The sequence below is a fragment of the Ctenopharyngodon idella genome, chromosome 3 (assembly GCF_019924925.1).
Source record: "Ctenopharyngodon idella isolate HZGC_01 chromosome 3, HZGC01, whole genome shotgun sequence".
In the NCBI taxonomy this organism is placed as follows: Eukaryota; Metazoa; Chordata; class Actinopteri; order Cypriniformes; family Xenocyprididae; genus Ctenopharyngodon; species Ctenopharyngodon idella.
Genome location: NC_067222.1, coordinates 29,502,363 through 29,526,144, shown reverse-complemented (window position 1 = coordinate 29,526,144; position 23,782 = coordinate 29,502,363). Strand labels below are relative to the sequence as shown.

At 36.9% G+C, this 23,782-nt stretch overlaps 3 protein-coding genes and 1 long non-coding RNA gene across 14 annotated transcripts in view; 2 read left to right on the top strand and 2 right to left on the bottom strand.

Annotated features, from left to right (window-relative positions):
- Positions 1-452: 452 nt before the first annotated feature.
- On the top strand, positions 453-6,244 carry LOC127509225 (uncharacterized). Its single transcript, XR_007929170.1, has 3 exons — positions 453-678; positions 3,332-3,475; positions 6,089-6,244. It is a non-coding gene; the product is annotated as an uncharacterized LOC127509225 (long non-coding RNA).
- aldh16a1 (aldehyde dehydrogenase 16 family, member A1) lies at positions 812-9,849 on the bottom strand. The gene is given in 18 exon segments (XM_051887766.1): positions 812-1,183; positions 1,312-1,437; positions 2,727-2,912; positions 3,002-3,206; positions 3,328-3,495; positions 4,872-4,986; positions 4,989-5,001; positions 5,175-5,280; positions 5,394-5,469; positions 6,095-6,251; positions 6,370-6,528; positions 6,949-7,295; positions 7,877-7,954; positions 8,082-8,239; positions 8,319-8,442; positions 8,546-8,645; positions 9,485-9,583; positions 9,709-9,849. Coding segments are annotated over 17 exon segments (2,382 nt in total). The 5' UTR covers positions 9,572-9,583; positions 9,709-9,849; the 3' UTR covers positions 812-1,006.
- A 282-nt stretch (positions 9,850-10,131) lies between these two features.
- Positions 10,132-13,715, top strand: baxb (BCL2 associated X, apoptosis regulator b). Of its 2 annotated transcripts, none has more exons than XM_051887786.1 (6): positions 10,132-10,500; positions 10,574-10,604; positions 11,898-12,068; positions 12,177-12,312; positions 12,513-12,552; positions 12,704-13,715. In XM_051887786.1, the coding sequence occupies exons 1-6, from the start codon at positions 10,479-10,481 to the stop codon at positions 12,739-12,741; spliced, it is 438 nt and encodes a 145-aa protein (XP_051743746.1). In that variant the 5' UTR covers positions 10,132-10,478; the 3' UTR covers positions 12,742-13,715. The 2 variants fall into 2 exon arrangements, with proteins under 2 accessions (XP_051743746.1, XP_051743745.1); XM_051887785.1 differs by having other exon boundaries at positions 12,448-12,552.
- A 5,257-nt stretch (positions 13,716-18,972) lies between these two features.
- kcnc3a (potassium voltage-gated channel, Shaw-related subfamily, member 3a) overlaps positions 18,973-23,782 on the bottom strand; it is a 73,897-nt gene continuing 69,087 nt past the window's right edge. For all 10 annotated transcript variants that reach the window (XM_051887772.1, XM_051887775.1, XM_051887773.1 and 7 more), the window contains one exon: positions 18,973-23,509. Coding sequence is in view for 1 of the 10 variants with exons in the window: in XM_051887776.1 (XP_051743736.1) it covers positions 23,496-23,509 (14 nt within the window). In the remaining 9 variants the exon portion in view is untranslated. The remainder of the gene's footprint in view (positions 23,510-23,782) is intronic.

The window sequence follows — 23,782 nt, the reverse complement described above, 5'->3', positions numbered from 1 at the left end:
TCAAGTTTGAACCTTAAACTGTTTACAGAAAGGATGAAATAACCCCTGCCACACTTGGCTTTGTTCACTTGGGTCTAAATGATCAAAAAGCTGTGTTGAAATAGTGAAATGAAAGTTTAATAAAGGTTAAAAATTTTCATTTTCATCAACATGATGCTAATCTAAAAATATCCTAGATGAATTTACTGTGCTGCGTTTGTTATATATTTGTTAAATGTCATATGGGACAGTCTTCCAATAACCATAACATGGATTTGTTTGTCTTTGTCCATTTAACTGCCTTCGGGTACAAAGGTAATCTATCATGTGACAGTGACTAAGCATTTTGGTATCAAATTGCATATGAGACCTCAATTTGTGTCAGCAATCAAAAACATACACTCACACAAGACGTGGCATTCTGCTGTCTCACTGTGACTCAGCAACATTTCTCCATTCACTTCCTGCTATGCATTACGTTACTACGCTTGGAACTTTAATGAACTCGGCAGGATGTGTAGTGTTAATTTCAGTTTTGAGTTTGTTAGCACAGAGTAACACTAATTTCAGACCAGTTTTCTGATTTCATCTTTTTAATTACAGTTTTCATTTAAGCAACTATATCCGTATAATAACCATACCAGCGCAAAAAGGTACCCCTCTCATATGACAACAGGGAGCTGAAATTCACTGCAATATGTAAGTGCACAATGTGTTTAACAAATAATTGTTAGTTTTGTACAATAATGACAATTTTTTTATTTCTTACATTGTAATAAAACCTGATTACTCATCAATCCATTATTACTGTATTGAAATAAACAAGTTAGACTAGTTATCACAGTTCTTTATTTGTCAGAATACAACTGTCTATCATGGAAAACAATAAAAAAAGGTAATCTTCCTTATTTTATGTGACTTGAAATGAAACAATTGTTCTCGTAACATCCCTGGTCACTCTCTATTGTCTAAATAGCGTGTGTGAAGAATCTAATACTGCCCCGTCACCTCCTAAAACTAAGTGCTTTTATGCAGTAGGGATCCATATACTCTTCCAGACCACAGCCTTCCTCCAAAGCTCTTCTTGAAGAGAGGGATCTGAGCAGGCCCAGTTTCGGCCTGCTTCCTTCTCCTCTTCCTCTTCACAGTGTAGCCACAAACGTTTAAGGGGACTGATACAGGAGTATTGAAGAAACTGACAGCCCTAAAAAGAGAAGTTCCAATAAGACCAGTGCTGACAGAACATTTTCCCACGTTCAAAGCAGTCAGAATAGCATATCTACATGTCCCATTTTAAGACTTAAAAAAATAAATAAATAAAAATCTCCTCACCTCTTTACTTCCCCAATACCAAATGCTTTGAATAACACTGTGGTTGGCAAGTGCCTGGGTCAGTTGATCCCTGCCCCCTGTTATTATACTGACCAGACCGGCAGGGATATCAGAGGCCTGCAGGACCTTTGAGAAAAAGAAAAAGGAAAGTTGAATACATTACAAACATAAAAGAATTAAAATGTGGAGATTTATTACGAAAACTGAACGTTAATGGAGGCATCCTGAGGATTACAGTGAGTGTGAAGTGTCTCCTGCTACCACTTTAAAATATACACATACAAAAATGTTCTTATTGATAAAATACTGCTTCTTATCTATAAAACCCTGAACGATCTAACTCCTTTGTATTAAACCGATCTTCTTTCATGCTACAAATCCATCACGCTCTTTAAAGGGTTAGTTCACCCAAAAAACTAATCCATATGAATTAAGCGGTTTAGTCAAATATTCTGAAGAGATATTCATCGCTTTATATGATGAACAGATTGAATTTAGGCTTTTATTCACATATAAACACTGATCAGCGTACATAAACAGAAGCTCAGCTGAACAAGCTTGACTCGTGAGAACAAACCTCTTTCGGAAGTTTAAACGTGCAGCGTAACACACGAGAATGAACCTCGCTGGTTCTCGCACGTGTCAAGCAAACATGCCTGAGCTTCCGTTTACCACAACTGATGTGCGAGTTAATGAATGTTTATATGCGAGTAAAAGCCTAAATTAAACCTGTTCATCATTTAAAGAAATCTTTATGAACTTTCTGAAGCGTCAAATTCGTAGTTGCGTAGCTGTCAACGGAGGGAAACAAATCACTCAGATTTCATCAAAAAGATCTTCATTTGTGTTCTGAAGATGAACGAAAGGAACTACATGAGGGTGAGTAATTATTTATATATATATAAAAAAAAAAATGTAGCAAACTGTTACAAAGGGACCGCGTCGAGAGGCGTGCGGATCCATATGTAAGCTTTATTTCCCAAAACAGAGTCAAAACAGGCAAGGGTCTGACAATTGCAACCAGGTATTTAGAGGGCAAGACAAAAGAGTAATCCAAAACACAGGCAGCAAACGATCATCAAACAAGGAAAACAGTCCAGGGTCAAACACACAGGCAAGGCTAGGCAATGGCAAGGACAAGGAAACAAGGCAGGAATGCACAGAAAACCAGAATAATACTCCGCAATGTGTGTGTGAAGGAGTGCAGCTTATAAAGGGAACCTGATGGTAAACAGGTGTGAGTGTGATCAGTGCCTAGCTGAGAAATTGTGGGAAATGTAGTCCAGAGTGAAGTGACTGTGTGTGTGTGTGTGTGTGTGTGTGTGTGTGTGTAATGAAAAAGTCTTAATGGTGAAACGGAGACCTCTGGTGGGGAGTGGAAGGAAGCAGCAGGCGGCGGAAAACATGACACAAACCTGTATAAATTCAAGAGCTGGAAGAGGGTATTTTTCACTTGGCACCATGACAACAGCATTACCCATGGCAACAGCTGCCCCCAGCAGAGACACCAAAGACAGCAGTGGTTTAGAGCTGGGGAGAATCACTCCCAGCACTCCTAAAGCCTCAGGAGTTGACAGGGCAGAGCCAGACTGGGGCGGGAACTTTAATAAGATGGACACGTAATTTTAAAAAGCAGGCAAATTAAATCTTGGGTTAATCGAATAATCATTCCAACACTGTATGCTCTTACTGGAGTTCCACCCTGTTCTTTATCACAACGTGCAGCCCAGTCAGAGAGCCTGGAGATGCTAAGCTCCACCTCTTTCTCTGCCTCTTCAAATGAGATGCCGGTTTGAGTTTGGATTGATACAGCCATGTCCCTCCTCCTCTTATCCAGGCTGTCGGCAAGTGAATAAAGGGACTGAGAGCGTGTAGCAGGGCTCTTCTTTATCCACCTGCAATGACAGCAGTTCATCGCAGTAGTTCTGTCAATATTTTCCATCAAAAAAAGGTTGGCTAAGGCTAGTTCATATGTTTTATTTTCAAACTGACAGGAACTTTTCCATATGCTCTTACCCAGGCTGGACTTTAATGGCGGCCTCTACTGCATTCCGGACATCCTTCCTGCCTCCATCTGGGCAGTGAGCTAGAACAGCGCCCCCAGGGGCCAACACTGACCTGCTGCAGCCCGAGTCAGCTTTACGCAACTGACCACCCACTAACTGTGAGTAAAAGCGAGGGACACTGTGAGAGAGAGAAAGAGAGAGAAATGGGTCATAGAAGAAGACAACAGGAGGTCTGAGTTTACCAGTAGTGGTCATTTAGCATGACACCCCATAATCAAATCACCTCTACCTCTTAGTACAGTGTGTTTTTTACCATTGATAAAGGTTGCACATTCAATTCTCATAGGCATGTATAAAAAAGGAAAATTAATGATGGAAAAAAAAAATTGAAGGCTGGGTGCATTTTATTTTGTGATTTGATTTACTTGACCTGTACTGTTATTATCATCATTTATTCTGCCTCCTTTTTTGGCTTCTAGCAGGCAAAGAGAGTTTTTTTTTTTAAAGACAGACCATTTATTATATTTCTACGGTGCAAACAGGTAGTAAGTGAAGTGCGAGGATGTATAGTAATCTATAGTACAGGAAGCTGCTCAGAAAATGTTTCAAGCAGCGTCACAATTCATTTTCAAAGAGAGGGGTGAGTGGAAAGTCCCACACAATCTGCTGCTGGTACTGTTAGTAACAGTAGCAAGACAATTATGCAAAATATTATGATTTTGGTACAGGGTCATTCGGTGTCAAATCACCCAAATTTCAGAAACTTTCCCAGATAAAGGCTCAGATAACACTTCATATTCCGCATTTCGCTCTGTCTCATGCACAGTTGAGCACGCAAGCCCTTCAAAGCATACTCTACTGACTGTGAGCGCAAATTGATCTTTTTTGACACCCAAATCACTCATGCAGTTCTTGCAGACACTAAACTCTGGCAGCATGTGGATGGTGTGCACGGAACTCAGCATGGAGCTGCACTGAGACCATATCTCTGATACTGAACCATATACACTCTTAAAAATAAAGTTCTTTATTGGCATCAATAGTTCCATGGAGAACCTTTAACATCCAGGGAATCTTTCTATTGCACAAAAGGTTCTATATAATGAAAAAAGGTTCTTTAGATGATTAAAACATCCTTCACACTAGGAAAAAATGGTTCACTGAAAGGTTCTTTGGGGAACCCAAAAAGTGTTCTTCTGTGAAACCACAGCAAAAACCCTCTTTTGGAACCTTTATTTTTAAAAGTGTACAGCCTTAAAAATTAAGATTTCAATAAGTTTAAGAAACAGAAAAAAGTTTAAGAAACAGAATCTAAAAGGATATTAAGATGTTTTTAATAATTGAGGCACACAAAACTTGGAGAAAAAAAAAAAAGTTAGTGCTAAAATCTAAACTCAGTAAAACTGAAATACTGGCTAGGATTGACCTTTAATCATTTAGATGTTTATACCAGCTGGAACAGGTCTGTTTGTATTTAAATGTTTATGACATTATCTACTAAACCTATATTAATTTCTCAGTTCACCATTAAACTATGAGCCACAATACACCCACCTGGAAGGATCAAAACCTTCAGGTATCATGAATTTGGATTCCGCAGAGCCAAAAGCAGCATAGTTAATAGAGCTGGGACTGGAGTGAGGGAGGGAGGGTGAAAGAGACGGCCGAAGAACTGATACAGCCCCTATAGAGGAACAGAAATCAGAGTCAAACATTCTGAATCAGACACCAACCAAAACCATACAACCAATCAAAAAAATAGTATGGAAAACCAAAAGAACAGAAACAAAGGCCTACAACCACTGAAGCCCATTCTCAGCACATGAAATGTCACTTCATGTAATTTTTATTATATACCTCTCTGCCTCCATCGGTGCAGTTCCCGCTCTCCCTCCGTCCGCATAGAGGCAGTGCGGGATCCATTACAGAATGACAGTTCACCCACACAGAACCCAAACACAGACTATGGAAAAAGAAAAAAAAGAGGGTGTGAGAGAAAAACAGATAAAGAAGAGATAAGATCAAAATGAGATCAGGACAACAGACATATGCCCTAATACGTGACCAGGCATGCACCTCTTTGCAGACTCCAAAGCCAATGTCAAATCTTCAGTCCAGATGGAGGCAGCTTGACCATGAGGACTGTGATTTCCTACACAATCACAGTTATTAAAATGTTCAACTTTTCACACACACACACACACACACACATACACATACCTCAGGGTTTCTGCAGGTTTTATGAAGGTAAATTTAAGACATTTTTAAGACATTTTAAGACCAATTAAAGAAAATTTAAGGAATAAATTTAAGGGAACATAACATGTCAATATGTTCTCTAAATGTAAATGTCTAGGAAGCACACAATGAGTTGTATTAGCAACACTTCAAAGTTTGAAGCTAATTTTGTTCAATTTCTCAGAAAACAAGACTTCAAGACAGTCAAGTAAATGTATCTTGATTTAAGGATGTTTACATATTTGTACTGGAAAACAAAAATCCTGGGGAAGATCTTTTTTTGTTGTTATTTTAGAAGTGCATGCAATTTAATTTTGCAATTTAATTTAGGGCCCTATGAAATCGGTTTTATTTATTTTTTTTACTCTGTTTTAATGGTTAAATAAATTTTATTAGTCAAAAAGCATGTCTAATTAATTGAAATCATGAAACATCTGTCCCTGTTTTCTGCATCACGGAAATCATAGGGCCGTAATTTAATGACATGATAATGAATTTAAGACTTCAAATAAATCTGTTCTTTTTCATTTCAGCCTCACCGAGTGTAACTCCCTCAGCAGAGCTTCTGAAGGATAGGAGAGGCAGCACAGGGCCTGGAGGAGGTGAAATCACAGACTCGCAGGAGGGAGCCAGACCACATAGTACAGTAGGGGGGTAGAGACCACCAGTAGAAGGAGGAGAACATGGCTGGATCAGCTACAATATGTAAAACAATAAGAAAACAAAAAGATGAAAGCATTTGTCCAGTAAATGCTGTAACAATCTGTGCTCAAATGTTTGTTTTGGTGACATTTAAAATAAAAAATCCACACACTGTTGCCCCCTGCTGCTGTGCCTCCTGAACAACAACATCTATAAGGTTTCTGTCAGTTTCAGTGACAAGAGAAACACATTTCATCCCAGTCATTCTCAACTTTAGCCTGGCCACAACACTGTCCAACACTGATTCCTGCACAAAGAGCACCCACTGGAACTGGAAAACAGAAAGAGAGAAGCAGGCAAAGAGATAAATATTATATATTTTCTACAAAATGAACAAAATGTTCTATACATGGCTCTTCTGCAGTGGTTTTCAATCTGTGAGCATCCCCCAGTGGACCATAGCGGTACGGCAGGAGCACTGTCAACTGGATTTCTTTTTGAAAATAACCACTAAAATAAATAAATAACAACAAGTAGTATACATTAAATATTAAATAAATATATAAATACCATATAATATTTTCCTATTTTCTATGTTGCTGAAAACCTTGGAAACCAGTTATATATTGTTTTTGAAAGAAGTCTATTATGCTCTCCACAGCTGCATTTATTGGATCAAAAATACAGTAAAAACAGTAATAATGTGAAATATTATTACAATTTAAAATAGATGTATTTTGATTCTTCTTACATCTCTCTTCTTCTTAAAGGCCAGCTCTATCACTCCATCCACAGCACTGTCGAGGTCTGCCGAATCAAAGATGATAAAAGGGCACACAGAGTTGTGTGTGAGAGAGAGAGTCATGGATACTCCCCAGCCAGCTGTTGCTTTAGCCACAGCTTCTCCAGTCTGTTTGCGTCCACTATAGGTCAGGTAGTTCACTTGTGGATTTTGAGCCACTTTGGCAGCCAGTGATGCTTCACTGCCTGTCACCACATTCAACACTCCAGCAGGGATTCCAGCCTCCATAAACAACTGAGCCAACAGAAGGGCAGGAAGAGTGGTACTCTTGCCAGGCACTACAATAACAGCATTGCCTAGGGACATAAATATAGAGGGCAAATAAATAATAGTTGGCCCTCGGTTTGGTTTGCACCATCACCTCTTATTCAGATAGGATAATTAACTGCTTACATTTACGAGCAACAACTCGTCCTAATGAATTATACCATTCTAAATCATGAATTAAGAAAATGAAAATGATGAAAAATGTCTAAGAACACAAAAAAATCCACAATTTTACATTGGCAACGTTCAAAACACTTTCAATACTAAGGCCAAGAACAAAAGGAAAAAACATTTGTAATTAGTAGTATTACCTGTTAGTAGTGAAACATGTAATGTTTCAGTGCCACTAAAAGAATAGCCAAAATTACACTTTACCACTGGTTGAGCCAATTAAATGACATGTATGCTCAAACATTTCACATTTTTGAATACTGTGTACTGTGTTCAGAGAAGTTAACCTAGGTTGATTTTATTTTTCCTTAAGTTATTTAAAATCAGGTTTTAGGTCAGGACTATCTGTTTTATGTCCCTTTATTCACCATTGAAGAGTGGAACTGACATGAGTGAAACTTCAAGACATGAAAGTGTCTGTTTTAGGAGAAAGACTCACCCATAGATAGGGCTGGTAAAACTTTGAGCAGAAGAAAATATACAGAGCAGTCATCTGAAACTACCACAGCCACGACACCTTGTGGAGAGAGCAAAGCATGACATCAGACTCACCATCATGCTTCCTGTTTATTTTCTCACATTTTCTCCCTTTTTTTATGAGTTCTGTCGCTCAGACTCATATAAATGAATAAACACACACGTACCTTGCGGGGTCCACTCAGGCATGAGTGTGTCTCGTAGCTGAGCCCAGCTGGCGTAGTATTGGGCCAGTCTAATGAGCGCCGCAGGAGAGGTAGAAGACTGAGAGAGCTCACACAGCTCAGATACACACTGACTGTGTCTTTGCAGAACACCTGCCAACCTGGGGCACAAACATATATTATTAACGATTTTTTGTGATAGGTTAATTTATGACATTATTTCGAGAAAAGATCTAGTACTTGAGAAACACTTTGGCTCTTTGGTAACAGCTCAGTTCACTCCAGGTTTTGAAGGCTCCAGCTGCAGAGGAGACAGCAGACGCAACATCCTCATCTTTAGCACAAACAGTGCTGCAGACCACCCCTGTTGTAAAGAGAGAAGAGGAGGGCAGGAGAAGTTATCTTATCATTCCTAAGAAGATTGGATAACAGATAAGAACTTCAGGAAAAGTTCAAATATTGTTCACCTTTGGAATCAGTCACATCCTGGGTCTGCCTGTCTGCAGGGCTGGAAAATTTTCCATCAATGAAGAAGCCAAGAGTGCGAGAGTGCTTCTCCAGCCAGGACTGAGGGAGAGAATGACATGCAGGAAAATAGACATTTTTCTTATTTGTTTAAGTGGAATGCACTATACTTGAGAATTAGGTTCAACTTTTGTTGAAAATTCTAACTTCTCAGATAATTTATGCTTCAAACTACAACCATGTTTGATTTGAGTAAACATACTGTAGTTGGTGTGTTCCACCTCTTTGAGAGAACCAATAGATAGGCTTTGTGAAAACAGGGTGAAGGTTACAGTAGATCATTCACCGAACATATGGCTCTCACAAAATACATGAACAGTTAACAGTTTTGAACTTTGCTCACAGTATTTAAAGGGGTAGTTTTACCAAAAATAAATTAACTAGCTTAAATTAATGTTGTTTTAAACTTTATGACTTTTATTTGGCTTTTTATAAAGGGTGATAAAAGGCATTGACAGTCTCAGTCACCTTTCATTGTATGGCAAAAAGATGCAATAGAAGTGAATAGTGACTGAAGCTGTCAGTTCGTAACCTTCTCATTTTTGTGTTTTTCATAAGAGTCGTAGGGATTTGGATGTTGCGGATGAATAAATGACTGAATTTTCTTTTTTAGGTAAAGTATTCCTTGGAGACATGCATTAAGAAGGACAATCCGCATAGTATCGTTTTTCATGCAAATTTACAGCAAGAGGACCACCAGCATCTTGTCACATGCTTTTCTCGTGAGATGTCATATGCATCCTAGTGTAGTCGTCACATGTAAATCATTTTCACATTAGGTGAAAAGGTGGTAGCATGCTGTGATGCTTGAAGTAATAAAAAGTTGCCCAAGATACATTTAAGATACAAAGATAATTTCCCCCGACGAGACAGCGCTTTACCTGTGCAGTTGCAGTGCTGCTGCTGGATGATCCATACTCCATAGTCTGAAAGATTTCGTGCACAGTCTTTGTAGAAATACCTGCCATAACAAATGAAAACTAAAGAAATAACAATTGTTACTGACTTCTGAAAAATATGCCAATTTAAAATAAAATAATAATACTGAGTGTGCAGTGATTCTATCACCGCAATCAGATGTAGAAATGTGCAGAGCTGTACTAATGACAACAAGATGAAACAGACGAAATCTCGATCGCAAAAAAACACGTAGATATTAAAGAAGTCTCACTATTTCAAAAGAATATTCAACGTGACTTCTCACGTCCACGCTGGTATTTCTTCCTGGGTTGCATTGTGTTGCCAGATCGCACAAAAGAATCAAGCAAAATGGTCTGCAATAACAAGTGCCCCAAAAAGTGAGCGAGACAAGTTTTTTTCGATTTGGGGAATGTATAGATGAAACACCATAGAAAACATAAAACGCATATATTACATAAGACTACATTGAAACTTTATGAACAAACAATCCCAGAAACGCTTATAGTACGTGGACATGGCAACACCGGTTGTAGTCTAAGTCTAACTAAACCCCTCCTAATCATACTATTGGACAGAGACAACAGGGAGGAACTCATCATTCACAAAAAATACTAACAAAGACTAAGTGCATGGCTTGTAAACAACATATAAAACTAAAGAAAGATAAAAAATTAATAAATAATAATAATTCATTTTTTTAAAAAAACTTCGGACTTTGACTCAGGAAGGCGTCCATAGTTGCCATCTAGACACGTTAGCTGTGTATCCGACAAAAGAGGCCTCCGGAGGGCGTTGTCTTCGAAATGAGAAAGTTGTTAAGCTACTCATTTCCACAAGTAAAAAGTTTCGAGTCCTGTCCCGAAATAGAGTGGGATTCCCCTAGAGCTACATCCAGTTGAAAACATTAACTGAGAAAACTAAACAACAACAATAATATAGATATATTTTACTAATATGGCTTGCGAAGTCTCGCAGGGTAAGTGACTGTGTGTTTGTGCTCTTCAAGCGATGTTAGATGTTTGTTACTAATGTGTCTCTTCGACCTACAGATGATCAGATTGGAGAAGCACTCCTCATCAGGTATGTCACTTTGTAAACATCATTTGTTTGTCGCGTTTTTAATTTATTATAAACTTAATGTTTCCATTAATGGTTACATTCCTTAAATATGTAGTATTTTATAAATCCCTGTTTTATAGCGGCCGAATTTAAAGATGTTATACAAAACTCCAACCTTTGGATATAAATTATACCTTGAAAGGATAGAAGCAGCATTTTAGAATTTCTTAAAATGTAAAAAAACATACAAACACACAAGTTATTACACACATTTTTATCTTTTTATCTCTCTCTCTCTTTCACACACACAGACACATTTTTCCTCTGTCACAAAGAAGGTTAAAAATTCTGTTAGCCAAATATCACATTCATAAATGTAAAAAGTGCAAACCTCTTTTTTTTTTAAGATTTAATCATGAGATGAAAATGTATTTTGACTCTCGTGAATTTTCTAAAAACCTGAAAGCTATGAGAACTGTGGCTGTGTTTAAGGACTCGGCACTCAATCTGGACTGAAAGACTGTTGGACTCTGGCATATTGTTTTATTTTTATATGACAATGATGACAATAGTTGTTACTTTTTTTTTCTCTCTCAAGCATTTAAAAAAAAAAAAAAAAAGAAGGTTAAATTATGATTAAAAAAAAACTATCTATAGCAAATAATTCATCATTACCAGTGACAGTCACAGTAATGTAATGACAACTATATAAACCAAGAATTGGTTCTACGGGGCAACTTAATTGTCAGGCAACATAATTGACAATTTCCCCATTTTGAAATAATTTCAATGGCAGACCTTGTCTGGCCAACATCGTATTATGAAATCATAAAAATATTGCAAACCATAATTACCATAGTTGACGGTCAATTAATATACTCCTTGATAACAGGTTATTGTAGATAAAATATTGAACTAAATAAGAGAACACTAATGTGCTCTAAATATCCACCACAGAAGAAAATAACATCTATGGTGCTGCTCGTATGTTGGGGTTGTTCAGGGGGTTGTTCGGTTAGTAACAGTTGATAGTACTCTTGTGGACAAAATGAAATATTTTCGTAATTACATTTTTTTTTTTTTTTTTTTTTTATTAATAATGTTGACTGTAACATTTTTTTATTCATTATTTTGACCTTGAGACCCACTCATTTAAAAAATGGACACTGCAGAAACTGTAATTTAGAACTCAACTTCAAGCAAACTGAAACATAGGATATACAAAATATTTCTGTGAGATCATAATGCTTTCCCCTGTAATAGTACCTCTAAACATTTAACTCTCATGAAGTTAACATATAATATGTCTTTCAGGGTGGTAAGACATGAGGTGATGAGCGTGGCAGCCGAAGGAAATGCAGCCCCACCAGCCCTTCCAGAAGATCAACCAATAAGCAACAGCCAGGACCAGATGCTTGTTCAACAGTTGGCGGAGACCATTAAAGTGATTGGTGATAGGCTCGATCAGGATAAAACATTTAATGAGTCAGTCTGAGATTAGAATCTTTGTCTATCTTAACTGAACATCAGTGTTGTTGTCTATACCGTTTTTTAAAACACCCGGTTTCTCTTTCTGTTCTTTTAAACTCACAGCATGATTGATGGCTTAGTAAAAGTGGCTGATAAAAGCAGTTTCTGGAAACTTGTGGAAAAGGTTTTCACAGATGGCCAGATCAACTGGGGGAGAATTATAGTGCTGTTCTATTCAGTTGGAAAGCTGTCTGCAAAGGTATTGGATTAGTTAGATCCTGCATGTTTCTATTGTCTTTTTTTAAAAATGATGTTAATATATCTGTTGTTTGTCTTTATGTTGGTAATTGTATAGTAAATTTGTAACATCTAAGCTCCTCTTTGCTCTCAATAGATGGTCCTCGCACGCTTACCCAGAATTGTCTCAGATATTCTGACCTTATGTCTGGATTACTTTAGGAGAAATCTGTTGGAATGGATTCGCAAAGTGGGAGGATGGGTAAGAAACATTTATTACATTATTGTTTCAAATACTGGAATATAAAGAAGCATTTGACTTTTGTTTTAATCTTCTTCTTTAAAAGATGTGTTGAACAGTATTGGTCACAATATTGCATTTATAACTGATTTGTTTGTACCCCGTAATACAGATGCACAGTATCCCTGCACTGGCCTGTTTCTCCTTTGAGCAATTTTCTGGTTCTTCACTAAGAAAATATTTTCCCTATTTTGGAGCCATGTTTTCCTTCACCTGTGGCTTATTGTTAGGTGGCTTCATCATCACGAGACTTCAAAAAAGCTAAGAGAGAGAATGGAGATACATCAACAGAAGTATCAAGTCCAAAAACTTGAAACCATGCAGAAATGACATAAGCTGATCTGCATCATGACTTTGTAATTTGCCCCTTTTTTATTGTATTCTGCCTTTATTTTATATGTATTTATACTGTTTTGTAAGAAAACATTTAATATGGTAATGTTATGATAATGAGTTAAAGAAAGGTACTTGTTCAGGATCGGGACAGATTGTACAGGGATAACAACTGAGCCGAAGCTTTTTATTAATAATTGTCATATGACATACAATAGTGGTTTTCTATTATGTGTTTTGTCCACTCCTTTGTACAATGTAAGTATTGTGCATTATGTGTTTAAAGTTCTTAGTTTCTGAAAATGTATTTTCATTTTTAATATAAATATTTTTAGGTATTCTACCGTTTTTATGCTGTTGATTTATGATTCTGCGAGAAAATACACACACACACGTAGGGTGAAGTCAGCTAAAATGGGCCACGTTTTGGTAAATAACTTATAATAACATCAAATAAGCTATGCATGAGATCTAATTATATTTTTACAAATTAGCATGGGTCTCTTAAATATATACATTTTTTAAAAATGTGAAAAAGCATAATTGTTTTAAAATTATGAGAGTTAGAGTATCAGCAGGTCCCTTCTTGAGCTACGGCACAACATTCAGGTAAAATGTGCCAATATAGAACAACAAAGGTAATTTCGGCCGAAATCATTTTATTTTTAACAGTAAATTGACACTAATGTCTTTAGTGTGCCATAGCAACACCACCATAAATTTATTTAAATAGAAAGTTGAATGAATATTTAATTAAAAAATGCAATTAAAAATGAATTGATCATGTTGTACAGGTGTGTGTTTCTGTGCATTGGTGTCTTTTGTGTGCATGTATGTGTGTACGCTTGTCAAATATCTGTCAAACGTTTTGTTAAAGATTAGAACATCTTTGACAAAACAAAAAAAAATCACTTTAACATTTCCTGTAGCTATAGGTCTTTACATTGTACTGTACTGACATCTTCCTTTCTTTACCTTTCTCTTCTTATCTCTCTGTTTCCTTTCTTTGCTTGTGCTCCGGCCATACTGTCTCCAATGCATTTAAAAAAAAAAAAAAGACATAAGATTTTGTATGGATACATCTAGGCCTATTAACCTATTTTCACCCTCAATTTCTGTGTAAAAGTGTGTGTGTGTATGCAGCCCATTTTAGCTTAACCAGCCATTTCTAACTAAAATGACCTTTTTCACAAAAATTGAAGTTTCTTTTTTAAATTAAACTTTTTTATTTGGAAAAACATGCCAAAACATTGTTCAAAAACCTTTGCTTTGTTGGTAAGCTTACTTATAAATGCTGTAGTAGCCTACCCTTATTAGTGATGAATGAAATTTACTATGTCAGGCTCACTTTCCTTACAATTTCTCTGACAAGCTTCATGTAACACTCTGCCCTGCCCCGATTAAAAAACTCATACCAGTCAAAACTATTGTTAAATGTCAACAAGTGTTGAAGCAACAATGCAAGATCATTTATTGTGATTGGCTTTAAAAATTTAAAGAGAACCTTATTTGGCCCATTTTACCTGACTTCACCCTATATATACAGAACCGTATATATATATATATATATATACACACACACACACACACACACAGAGAGAGAGAGAGAGAGAGAGAGAGACATTTCTTCTGAGCTACATTGTGTCTTGTGAATAAATAGTAGTGTGAAGATGAATGCTAAATGTGGATTTGGTTTGGTCGACAGATGGAAGGAACTGCAGCAAACAGTAAAAACAACAGCACTTGTTTCGCTTTTATTTTCACTTAGAGACTATGCGGAACTGACAGGAGAAGTTTGCGTTATGTTTAGCACAAAAACTTATTGACGTAAAAGCATATGCCATACATAGATAGACTTTCACTTTGTTTTGTAAAGTAGCCATCAAAACATATCGTACGACCAAAGGGAAGACAGAAAAAAGAAAAGCGCTCATGGAATCAGGTATGCAGCCTTTACTAAACCGGCATTTGCCATTATTTATTAACGTGAGCTATCATGAAATCCAGTAAAGTGACTATTACTTTTGTATCTTTTAGATGACCAGTTTACAAACAATCTTGTACTTCGGTAAGTTTCACATAGGCCTACATTGCCTATTTCTATATCGACATATTTGTCTGATATTGAGCAGATAACTTTGTAAATATATAGCTATAGCTATAATAAATAAATACTACTTGTATAATAGGCCTATTTAAAAAAATAAATATATTCCTTTTTCATAATCAAATCAGTGTCACTTCAAAACCTACACATACCTTCATATTTTTGATTGTTATTCGTTGTGCCATTTTATTGGCATTCATTTCAAGTATTGAATAAAGTATCAGGTTGTCATTAGTTTCGTTTCTTCATAATTTAAATCAACGATGCTTTCATGATTATGTTTTCAGTTCAGTGCAAGACCAGGTACAGAGGGCGGGAACATGTGAACTGTCTCTTCCTGAACATCAGCCAATGAGTGATGAGAAGGAGCAGCTCCTGGATCAGACGGCTGAACTCGTCAAATACATCGGCGACTGTTTAGATCGCGACACAAAATTCAAAAGGTTAGTATCGAAAGGTCTTTTTTGGTATGCGAGTGTTTTACTGTATGTAGCCTAATAATTATGGAAGTCCGTTTAATGATATTAAAATTAATGTGAGATACTGTAGTTTTTGCCGCTAGAGGTCGCTTATTCAAAACAAAGGCGTAGCTTGATGACGCCTGATTTCACGGAATCATGGGATGTGTTACTTCAAGTCTACAGCCGGTGGAAAAGAATCGGGACTCATACAGAAATTATGTTAATGGATCAGATTATTAACGTTTCTGTAGTATGAAGCAGAGCAGAACCGAGTGCTGTGAGCGCTGAACGAGGCCGCTGGAGCGATTGATAATGAGAGACAAGCGTGACACACGTCTCGAGAGCAGTCGCCGCTTGCGCTTTTTCCAGTCATTAGTATGTGGTGTAAAGCAGCGCTGTTTTATGATATTAGGTATATTTGTGTTGAAAGTTGTTATAGTGCTACTCTGTGTGCTTGCTCGGCAGCTGCTATGAGACGCTTTGCACACTGCAGTAAGCTAGATCGATATTAGGCATGGTAAAACATGGTACTCGCTGTAAATTAAGAAAACGAGATTTAAACAATAAGACTTACTGTGTTGAGCTATATAACAATGATTAGTTTTCTGTCGATGAATGTATCCATCCAAACAGTTAGCCTACTCACCTGTCCAATAAAACATAATATATTAAAGCATCTTTGGTGTTTCCACGGTTTCTACAAAATAAAACCGGAAACCGATAGTAACATGGGTATGATGTCATTGATAAGCGACACACGGACACGTCCCCAGTCCTGGTTAAAATTGCTTATTTCTCTGGATTTAAACATTCTTGGAAGCATTTGGTATAATGTAAGTACACAAGTCAACAAAATATATAGCATTGTTCTAGTGGTTTTTGGATATTTTAATATCCAAGCCTTTAAGAAATAGTTGTGAGAAATTAGTCGCAATTATAAGAACTAAAGTGGCAATTTTGAAATATAGGCCTAAAGTCACAAATTAAAGTAACAATTACAAGGGAAAAAAAAAGAAAAAAAACCTGAAATTGTGACACAAAGTTGCTATCTTATTATTTTTAATGTAAGCAGGATATGGGGTTCAAGAATAATGAATTGTTTGATCAATTAGCCTATGTGTTTAATTTTAGCATGGTTGATGGGTTTGCAAGAGTGGCGAACAGACAGAGTTTCCAGATGCTTGCAGACAAAGTGTTTGATGATGGCATCACCTGGGGGAAAATTGTTACTCTGATCTGTGTTGTTGGAAAATCAATTGCAAAGGTAGGCCTATATGCAGTGCTTTCTTTACTGTAATTTGTGTGTTTCAGTGTCCAAAGTGTTAATGCTTTGTCACCAATTATGTGTGGTTGCACTTTGATGTTTGTTTTTTGTTTTACATGTATAGATTCTTGCTAATTTCGTCCCGGGCATTGTTTCTTGGACACTGAATTACTTCAAGGAGAAATTACTGAACTGGATCTGCAATAGAGGAGGATGGGTATGATATGATAAACATGACAAAACTTGTATTAACACAGCATTGATGAGACACATCTGTAAAAGTTATTAATTAACTCTTTTAAATACCTTCAGATCAACAGTATCTCTTCCTTGGCTCGTTACTCCTTTGAGCAAGATTTTGGTTCCTCATCCAGCCTGATCTCCCCCTCCTCTGGAGTCCTCTTCATCAGCGGAGTACTGCTGGGTGGCCTCATTGTCTGGAGACTAAATAGATGTGCCTGAGGAGGGTCAGTGGAGGAGTGATGAAATGTTAAAAGAATGGATGCAGGGATTTACAAATGCAACTGAATAAAACAAACATGGTTTGGTGACCAAAAGAGAAGAGAATGCTTCTTATAGGAATATCATGCATAGTGTGTAAAATATTTTATATATATATCCATGTGCATCTCTCAGTCCATGTGTGTGTGGAGGGATAAAAGAAAGATGACGTTTGAGGGTCTTTTTCTTACATTTAAGCACATAAAAAATGGGACATATAACCAGCAAGACTTAAAATGTCTCTTGAATTGTTCACTGTAATTTTGATGCCACTGTTATTCATTTCTACCTCATTTTCACCAGTGCAACTGTTTTAATTTTAATGCCTTTTGATGAAACAAACTCTTGATAAAACATCAAAATCTGATCTCATCTGGACAAATGTGTGGTTGTGGATCAGTGTGTAAAGACAATGCTTTATAAATAACCCTGTAATTACACAAAATAATTATGTACTATAAATATGGTGTACAAAACTTATATTGTTACGCCTGAAATTTAATTGTTTCAACTTTCTCAATAATGTAGATTAAGAAAGCTTAATGCAAAAGTCCTGCATTAAATATAGACTAGTCCTTGCCCAAAACCCATGATGGTACATGTAGGAAAATTATTTTTAAAAATCATTTTGACATTTGCTTTAGAAGCAAATGAAGGAATTACACTACCAGTCAAAAGTTTGGAATCGGTAAGATTTTTAATGTTTTTAAAAGAAGTCTCTTCTGCTCACCAAGGCTGCATTTATTTAATTAAAAATACAGTAAAAACAGTAATATTGTGAAATATTATTACAATTTAAAATAACTGTTTTCTGTTTGAATATATTTTATAAAGTAAATAATTTGTGTGATCAAAGCTGAATTGTCAGCATCATTACTCCAGTCTTCAGTCACATGATCCTTCAGAAATCACTCTAATATGCTGATCTGCTGCTCAAGAAACATTTATTGTGTACAATTTTTGTTTTTTTTTTCAGGATTCTTTGATGAATAGAAAGTTCAAAAGAACAGCATTTATTTGAAATATAATCTTTTGTAACATTATAAATGTCTTTACTGTCACTTTTGATCAATATAATGCAACCTTGCTGAATAAAAGCATTAATTTCTTTAATTTCTTTTCAAAAAAATAAAAATTCTTACTGACCCCAAACTTTTGAATAGTAGTGTATAATGTTACAAAAGCTTTGTATTTCAGATAAATGCTGTTCTTTTGAACTTTCTATTCATCAAGGAATCCTGAAAAAAAACTTTTCAACATTGATAATAATCATAAATGTTTCTTGAGCAGCAAATCATCATATTAGAATGATTTCTGAAGGATCATGTGACACTGAAGACTGAAGTAATGATGCTGAAAATTCAGCTTTGCCATCACAGGAATAAATTACTTTATAAAATATATTCAAACAGAAAAGTTATTTTAAATTGTAATAATATTTCACTATATTACTGTTTTTACTGTATTTTTAAGTAAATACACGCAGCCTTGGTGAGCAGATGAAACTTCTTTTAAAAACATTCAAAATCTTACCGATTCCAAACTTTTGACTGGTAGTGTACATTTATTCTGAAATGCTAGAATTAAAAAATAAATAAATCAAACAAACAAAAACAGAAATAAGGAAAACGCACTAATTATTCTGTAAATGTGTTCTTGAATCCCAGAGTAACATGAAGAAATCACAACATTTGAAGAATCACACAGGACACATGTTGAAAATTTTGGCATGAGCTTTTAACATTTTTATTGACTTTTTGATAACTTTTTCTTTTTAAATTGGATTTCATTTTTCTAATTGTTTTTTTTTTTCCCTATCTAATGGAGAAGATTTGATCAGGTAGGTTAGCATTCACGTTCAAACTTTCATACTTTTAGTAATATAACGATTTTTAAGTCTCAGTTTTCACAAACTCTGTTAAATTATTACAGTTTATTAATTTTTTTCTTTATACATTTCAAAAATATAAAAGGTAAATAATAAACATTCCATTGAAATATATTTTATACAGTTCTTGATATTTTTTTCCCTTTTTTGTATGACAATAAAATTGTATCCAGCATCAATCTTAATAGCATAGAACTCATCCATTTCTTTTAGGGACCTTCTCTTTCTCACTGGCCTCTCTTTCTAACTCTCTCTCTCGTTCTCTTTATCCCTGTTTCTCAACAAGGGGGCTGGGGGGTATATGGTTAGGGTTGCGCTCAGCAGTAGACACAGCAGCTCCATTAGCTGTGATAGTGCAATGAATTTCCCCCCTTTAAACAAGCTACATAAAATAACTAAAGTATAAAAGAACAAGATACAAAAACAGGTAGTGCATATTGGGCCAAACTATACTATAACAAATGTACAGACACATGCAGTGAAAACTGAGTTCCTGCAGGGTGTTTTGCTGACATCTGCCCTCACAACTGCTGCATCTGTTCTGCTCTGAGTCTGTGGAAGCTCTGATGAATATTTACTACAGATACACAGACATCGCAAATATCATCTTGAAAACAATATATAAACATGTTAATAGAGTCTTTCGAAATGGCTAGCATAGAGCCATAACTTATATTTGGTACGGCTACATTTTGAAGAAACAGAGAAGGGTAAGGGAAACCAGAAACAATATGTTCTTTCTTCCTCTCTAAATGTCTCTGAGAGAGAAGTCACAGAGTAGAGAGCCCAGGTGAAAGAGACGGTTACCTCATTCTGGCCATTCACAAATATTCACAAGTTATGTCCTCGTTGTATTCCATGCATGCATTATAATTCAAACAATATGATAGAAAAACACAAGAACAAGGGATGCAAAAAAGCTTCTTCCTCAAAAATTGAGAAGGAGAGGGAACAGATGAGAGGGGGGCAGGGGATGCAAACAGGAAGTTGAGTAAGCGTGGAGACTGATTCTGGCTTTGTTCTGCTCCTCTCTGATATGTTTTGTATTTGGGTTTCAAGTAAAGGTATGTGAGCTGTCAGCCACCTGGAGGGGTTGTGGTCTCATTCACGCCAAGACAAACCCTCATGGGAAGCTTTTGCAGAGAGAGCGCGTTTAATTGATGTGGCTGTTTACATACACATTCAGGGAACAGTTTCAGGCACACTGGGTTCTTATTAGGGATGAGATGAACATGTCCCCCCAATTCCTAATGACGACAATGAGAAAAAGCTGGCCCTCCATCATTATTGCTCCAAAACACCATCCAATTTGACTTCATGAACAACCAGAGAGGTACATGTTTTCTTAACCAGTCAGCAAACGTTTGTGAGATGCAATTTAGAACTGAGTACCACATATAAAACAAGTTCTGATAACATATATATATATCCTACATACCCTCTGAGATGAGTTTATGCTTACATATAAATGTAAATGCTAAAAGTGCATGAGTGTCTTCCTGCACCCTGAAGCATGCAGGAAAGACATTGCAGAAGACGTAAAACAGGCCTGACATATTAACCGAGAAGGAAAGGGAATTCAGTGCACCACTAAAGAAAGCGACATGGCTACTACAGCTGCATACATCTGTCGCACCTTCAAGCTACTTGGGCCAGCTGCTAACGTTTGAAGTAACACTACACGGTCAGCAGAAACGCTGGCTCTTGTGGTGATGGAGCTGTATCTGTGTCGTTTTCCCTACTTGGACACACAGCACCGGTAAACAGACATCAGCCAGCTGGCCTGAGCACATGGCAGTGTGTGTGTGTGTGTGTGAGAGAGAGAGCAAGGTCTTGCTTAGGTGTTGCATAGGTAGTTACTAAACTAAGCTTACATTAGATTCTGAATGATAAATGCTGACAGAACACGGTCATGGGGTTTTAAGACAACAAATGACACTTTAAATGACATAAATCAATGTAAACATACTCTTAACACCTAACCAGACTCTTTAGACAAGAACTTTTGAAAATAACGTGGTTCATATCTTGTTGGTGAAACAAAGACGACAAGAAAAGTTCTGAACAAACAGTCAAACAGTTGCTCACATGTGTAATCTATGATTTAAAAGTGATATTGTTGGAATTATGTCCTCCAATGCTAATATCAGAAATCTGCTGCTAAGTTAATAAGGAAGTCCATTTTGGCTGGTTTTAGTGGGTGCTCAGCATATGCAAATCATTTTTTGAAACTTTGATGATAAAATCTCGTAATCCAGAAAAAATATATATATTAAATGATTGAAAAAAAATCTTGTCAAAACTCTGTACCACCCAAAATTATTCAGAAAATAAATTATAGAATGAAATAAGTGCTAATGTCAACATCTTAAACAAAACCAGGACAACTTAAGAACTACAAAACCATGTTCAGGGTTCTGAACCAGCATGTTCTCCTGAGCACGTTTGAGCTCAGACGGTGGCGCTACTCTCACATTATGGCTTCCTGATCGGACAATAGTGCTTTGCGATGTAAGTACTCAGGGTCTCAAGACACAGCAGTTCACACAATGCTAATATTCACTATTGATATTAAGTGGACTCAGGCTCACTTTTGATGGATAAAGCTTTGATTTACCCACAACATGTGGATGAAATAAAAAGAACAAACATTGCAAAACAACCCAAAACTTTCCATCAGGACTCAACTTAAAAAGAAACCTTCACCCACAGCCTTAAAATCCCCTTCCACCTTGCTCTTTAGACCCATAACCGTCAAAAGAAAAGAGCCCTGTAGGTGTCGGAGGTCTCCAGAGGAGCTGTCGTGCCACTGCTGGAGGCTGCCATGACTGAGGGAGATCGTGAAGGGCAGAGCAGAGAGCCAGGAGAGTTCAAGTAAGGGGTGAAACGGCGGAGAAAGAGAAGAAAAGAAATGTCACTTGAAGCCATGTAGGGAGCAGTAGTAGTTAAAGGAGTTTGTCTCGTCATTCAGCTAGACTCAGTGGGGTTTGTTTATCTTTTATCCAACAAAACTGTGTGAATCTTGCAATCCTATATATTTTACATTATTCTTTTTTATTCAAAAACAAAATATAGAGCCTCTCTCTTTTTTAAATATATTCTCTTTTTTTTCTAAATTTAGTAGCATTTAGCATAAACTTGTATTGTTTCCATTTGATTTCAGTGTTTAGTGATTCCAAGCCCTCTAATTTGGGGTTCAGGGCTTGCAGAAGTCATGCAGTTTAGTCATGCTGGTAAACAAAGTGAGAAAAATGCATTTTTAATTTTCTCTTTTTTTTTTTTCAGCTTTTGTTCATAGTTCATCCAGTCCACTTAAAAACCCCTCTGTCCTTCAACGGGTGTCATGCACTTATGTTGTATTTTGTGTTCCCCACATGAAGGTGAAAGACCTGCGTTTTTTATCCGTGACCCCATCCACTGGTCCAGAGTTACCCATATTGTACTGTGCAAACAGAGCGGTCCTGTCTACGGTTTCCTCTTGCTCCTCTCAGCATGATCTCTACCATCTTTCTCTCTGTTTTTTTTTTTTTTTCTTTTTTTTCTCATTCATGCCATGCAGTTCATCTACAATTGGACAGAAATGCTGAGATGCAGAGAGCTGAACTAAGAGAGAGAGAAAAGAGAGAGGCTGACGCTCTTTTCTTCATAGTGGACAAAGTTACCTTTCCGTGGGCCCTGAGAAGGACACTCTGAACAACTGGATGAATGGGGAAACTGTTTGTACGATATAGGAATGTAGCAGGCCAATGACGCCGCTGTCTATTTTCATTTAAAGCACGTGCAAGATCTCCAAAAGTTAAAGGAGTGGAAAAAAGTTTGGCTGATAAACTGCTCAATCGAAGTGCTTGATGAACTCGCCTGTGAATGTGTGGTTGAATTGCATAGCGTTGAAGAGCATGATGGGTGTTTTTCCACACATTATTTGTATCTGAGACTGGATTGAGGGTTTTGTTGTCCACTTTCAGGTGCATTTATCTTGGTGGAACACCCCACAAAAATAGTTCTCGTCACTTTAAAACTGCATCCATTTCCACCAGGAAGGGTCTTGCTAGGACATACTACAGTTTGTATGCTGAATCCCACCCTTTTCCCAAGGCCGGAAATCCCGGTAGGAAGAAAATGTGTTCCACATCCTTCCAGGACGTGATATCTTATGCTTATTGCACCTATGTTGGGGGTTTAAATTAGTAATGGAGAGATGAGCGTTACAATGTTTTCTTCAAGTGGGTTTAGCGCAGCACTCCTTTCATCTCTCGTTTTCTCTCTTTCGCCATCTCTAATTCCTGCAGTCACCCTGGTGGTTGCCTCTGGACAGGTTTTGCAGTTGGGGAGCTTGAAAAATGGGGCAGTTCAGAAGCTCAGCACTGTAGGGAAGAAAAGAGAAAGACAGAAAGAGAGGGGAATAGGAAAACGGAGGACAGGAAAATCAGTATCGCATCACAGGTTGCATTGGCTCAATACAAACGCACTAAAAGCTACACACTGCTAGAGGCTATCACAGATGACAGTCGTTTCAGACTGTGCAACTGCGAGAGCCAAAGCTAAAGAAGCCAAACACACAATTTTTTTCTTTGTTTTGGAGTGTTGTCCATAGAACATTATTTTCATAAAGTCTCCTAAATACCAATGTAAAAAAA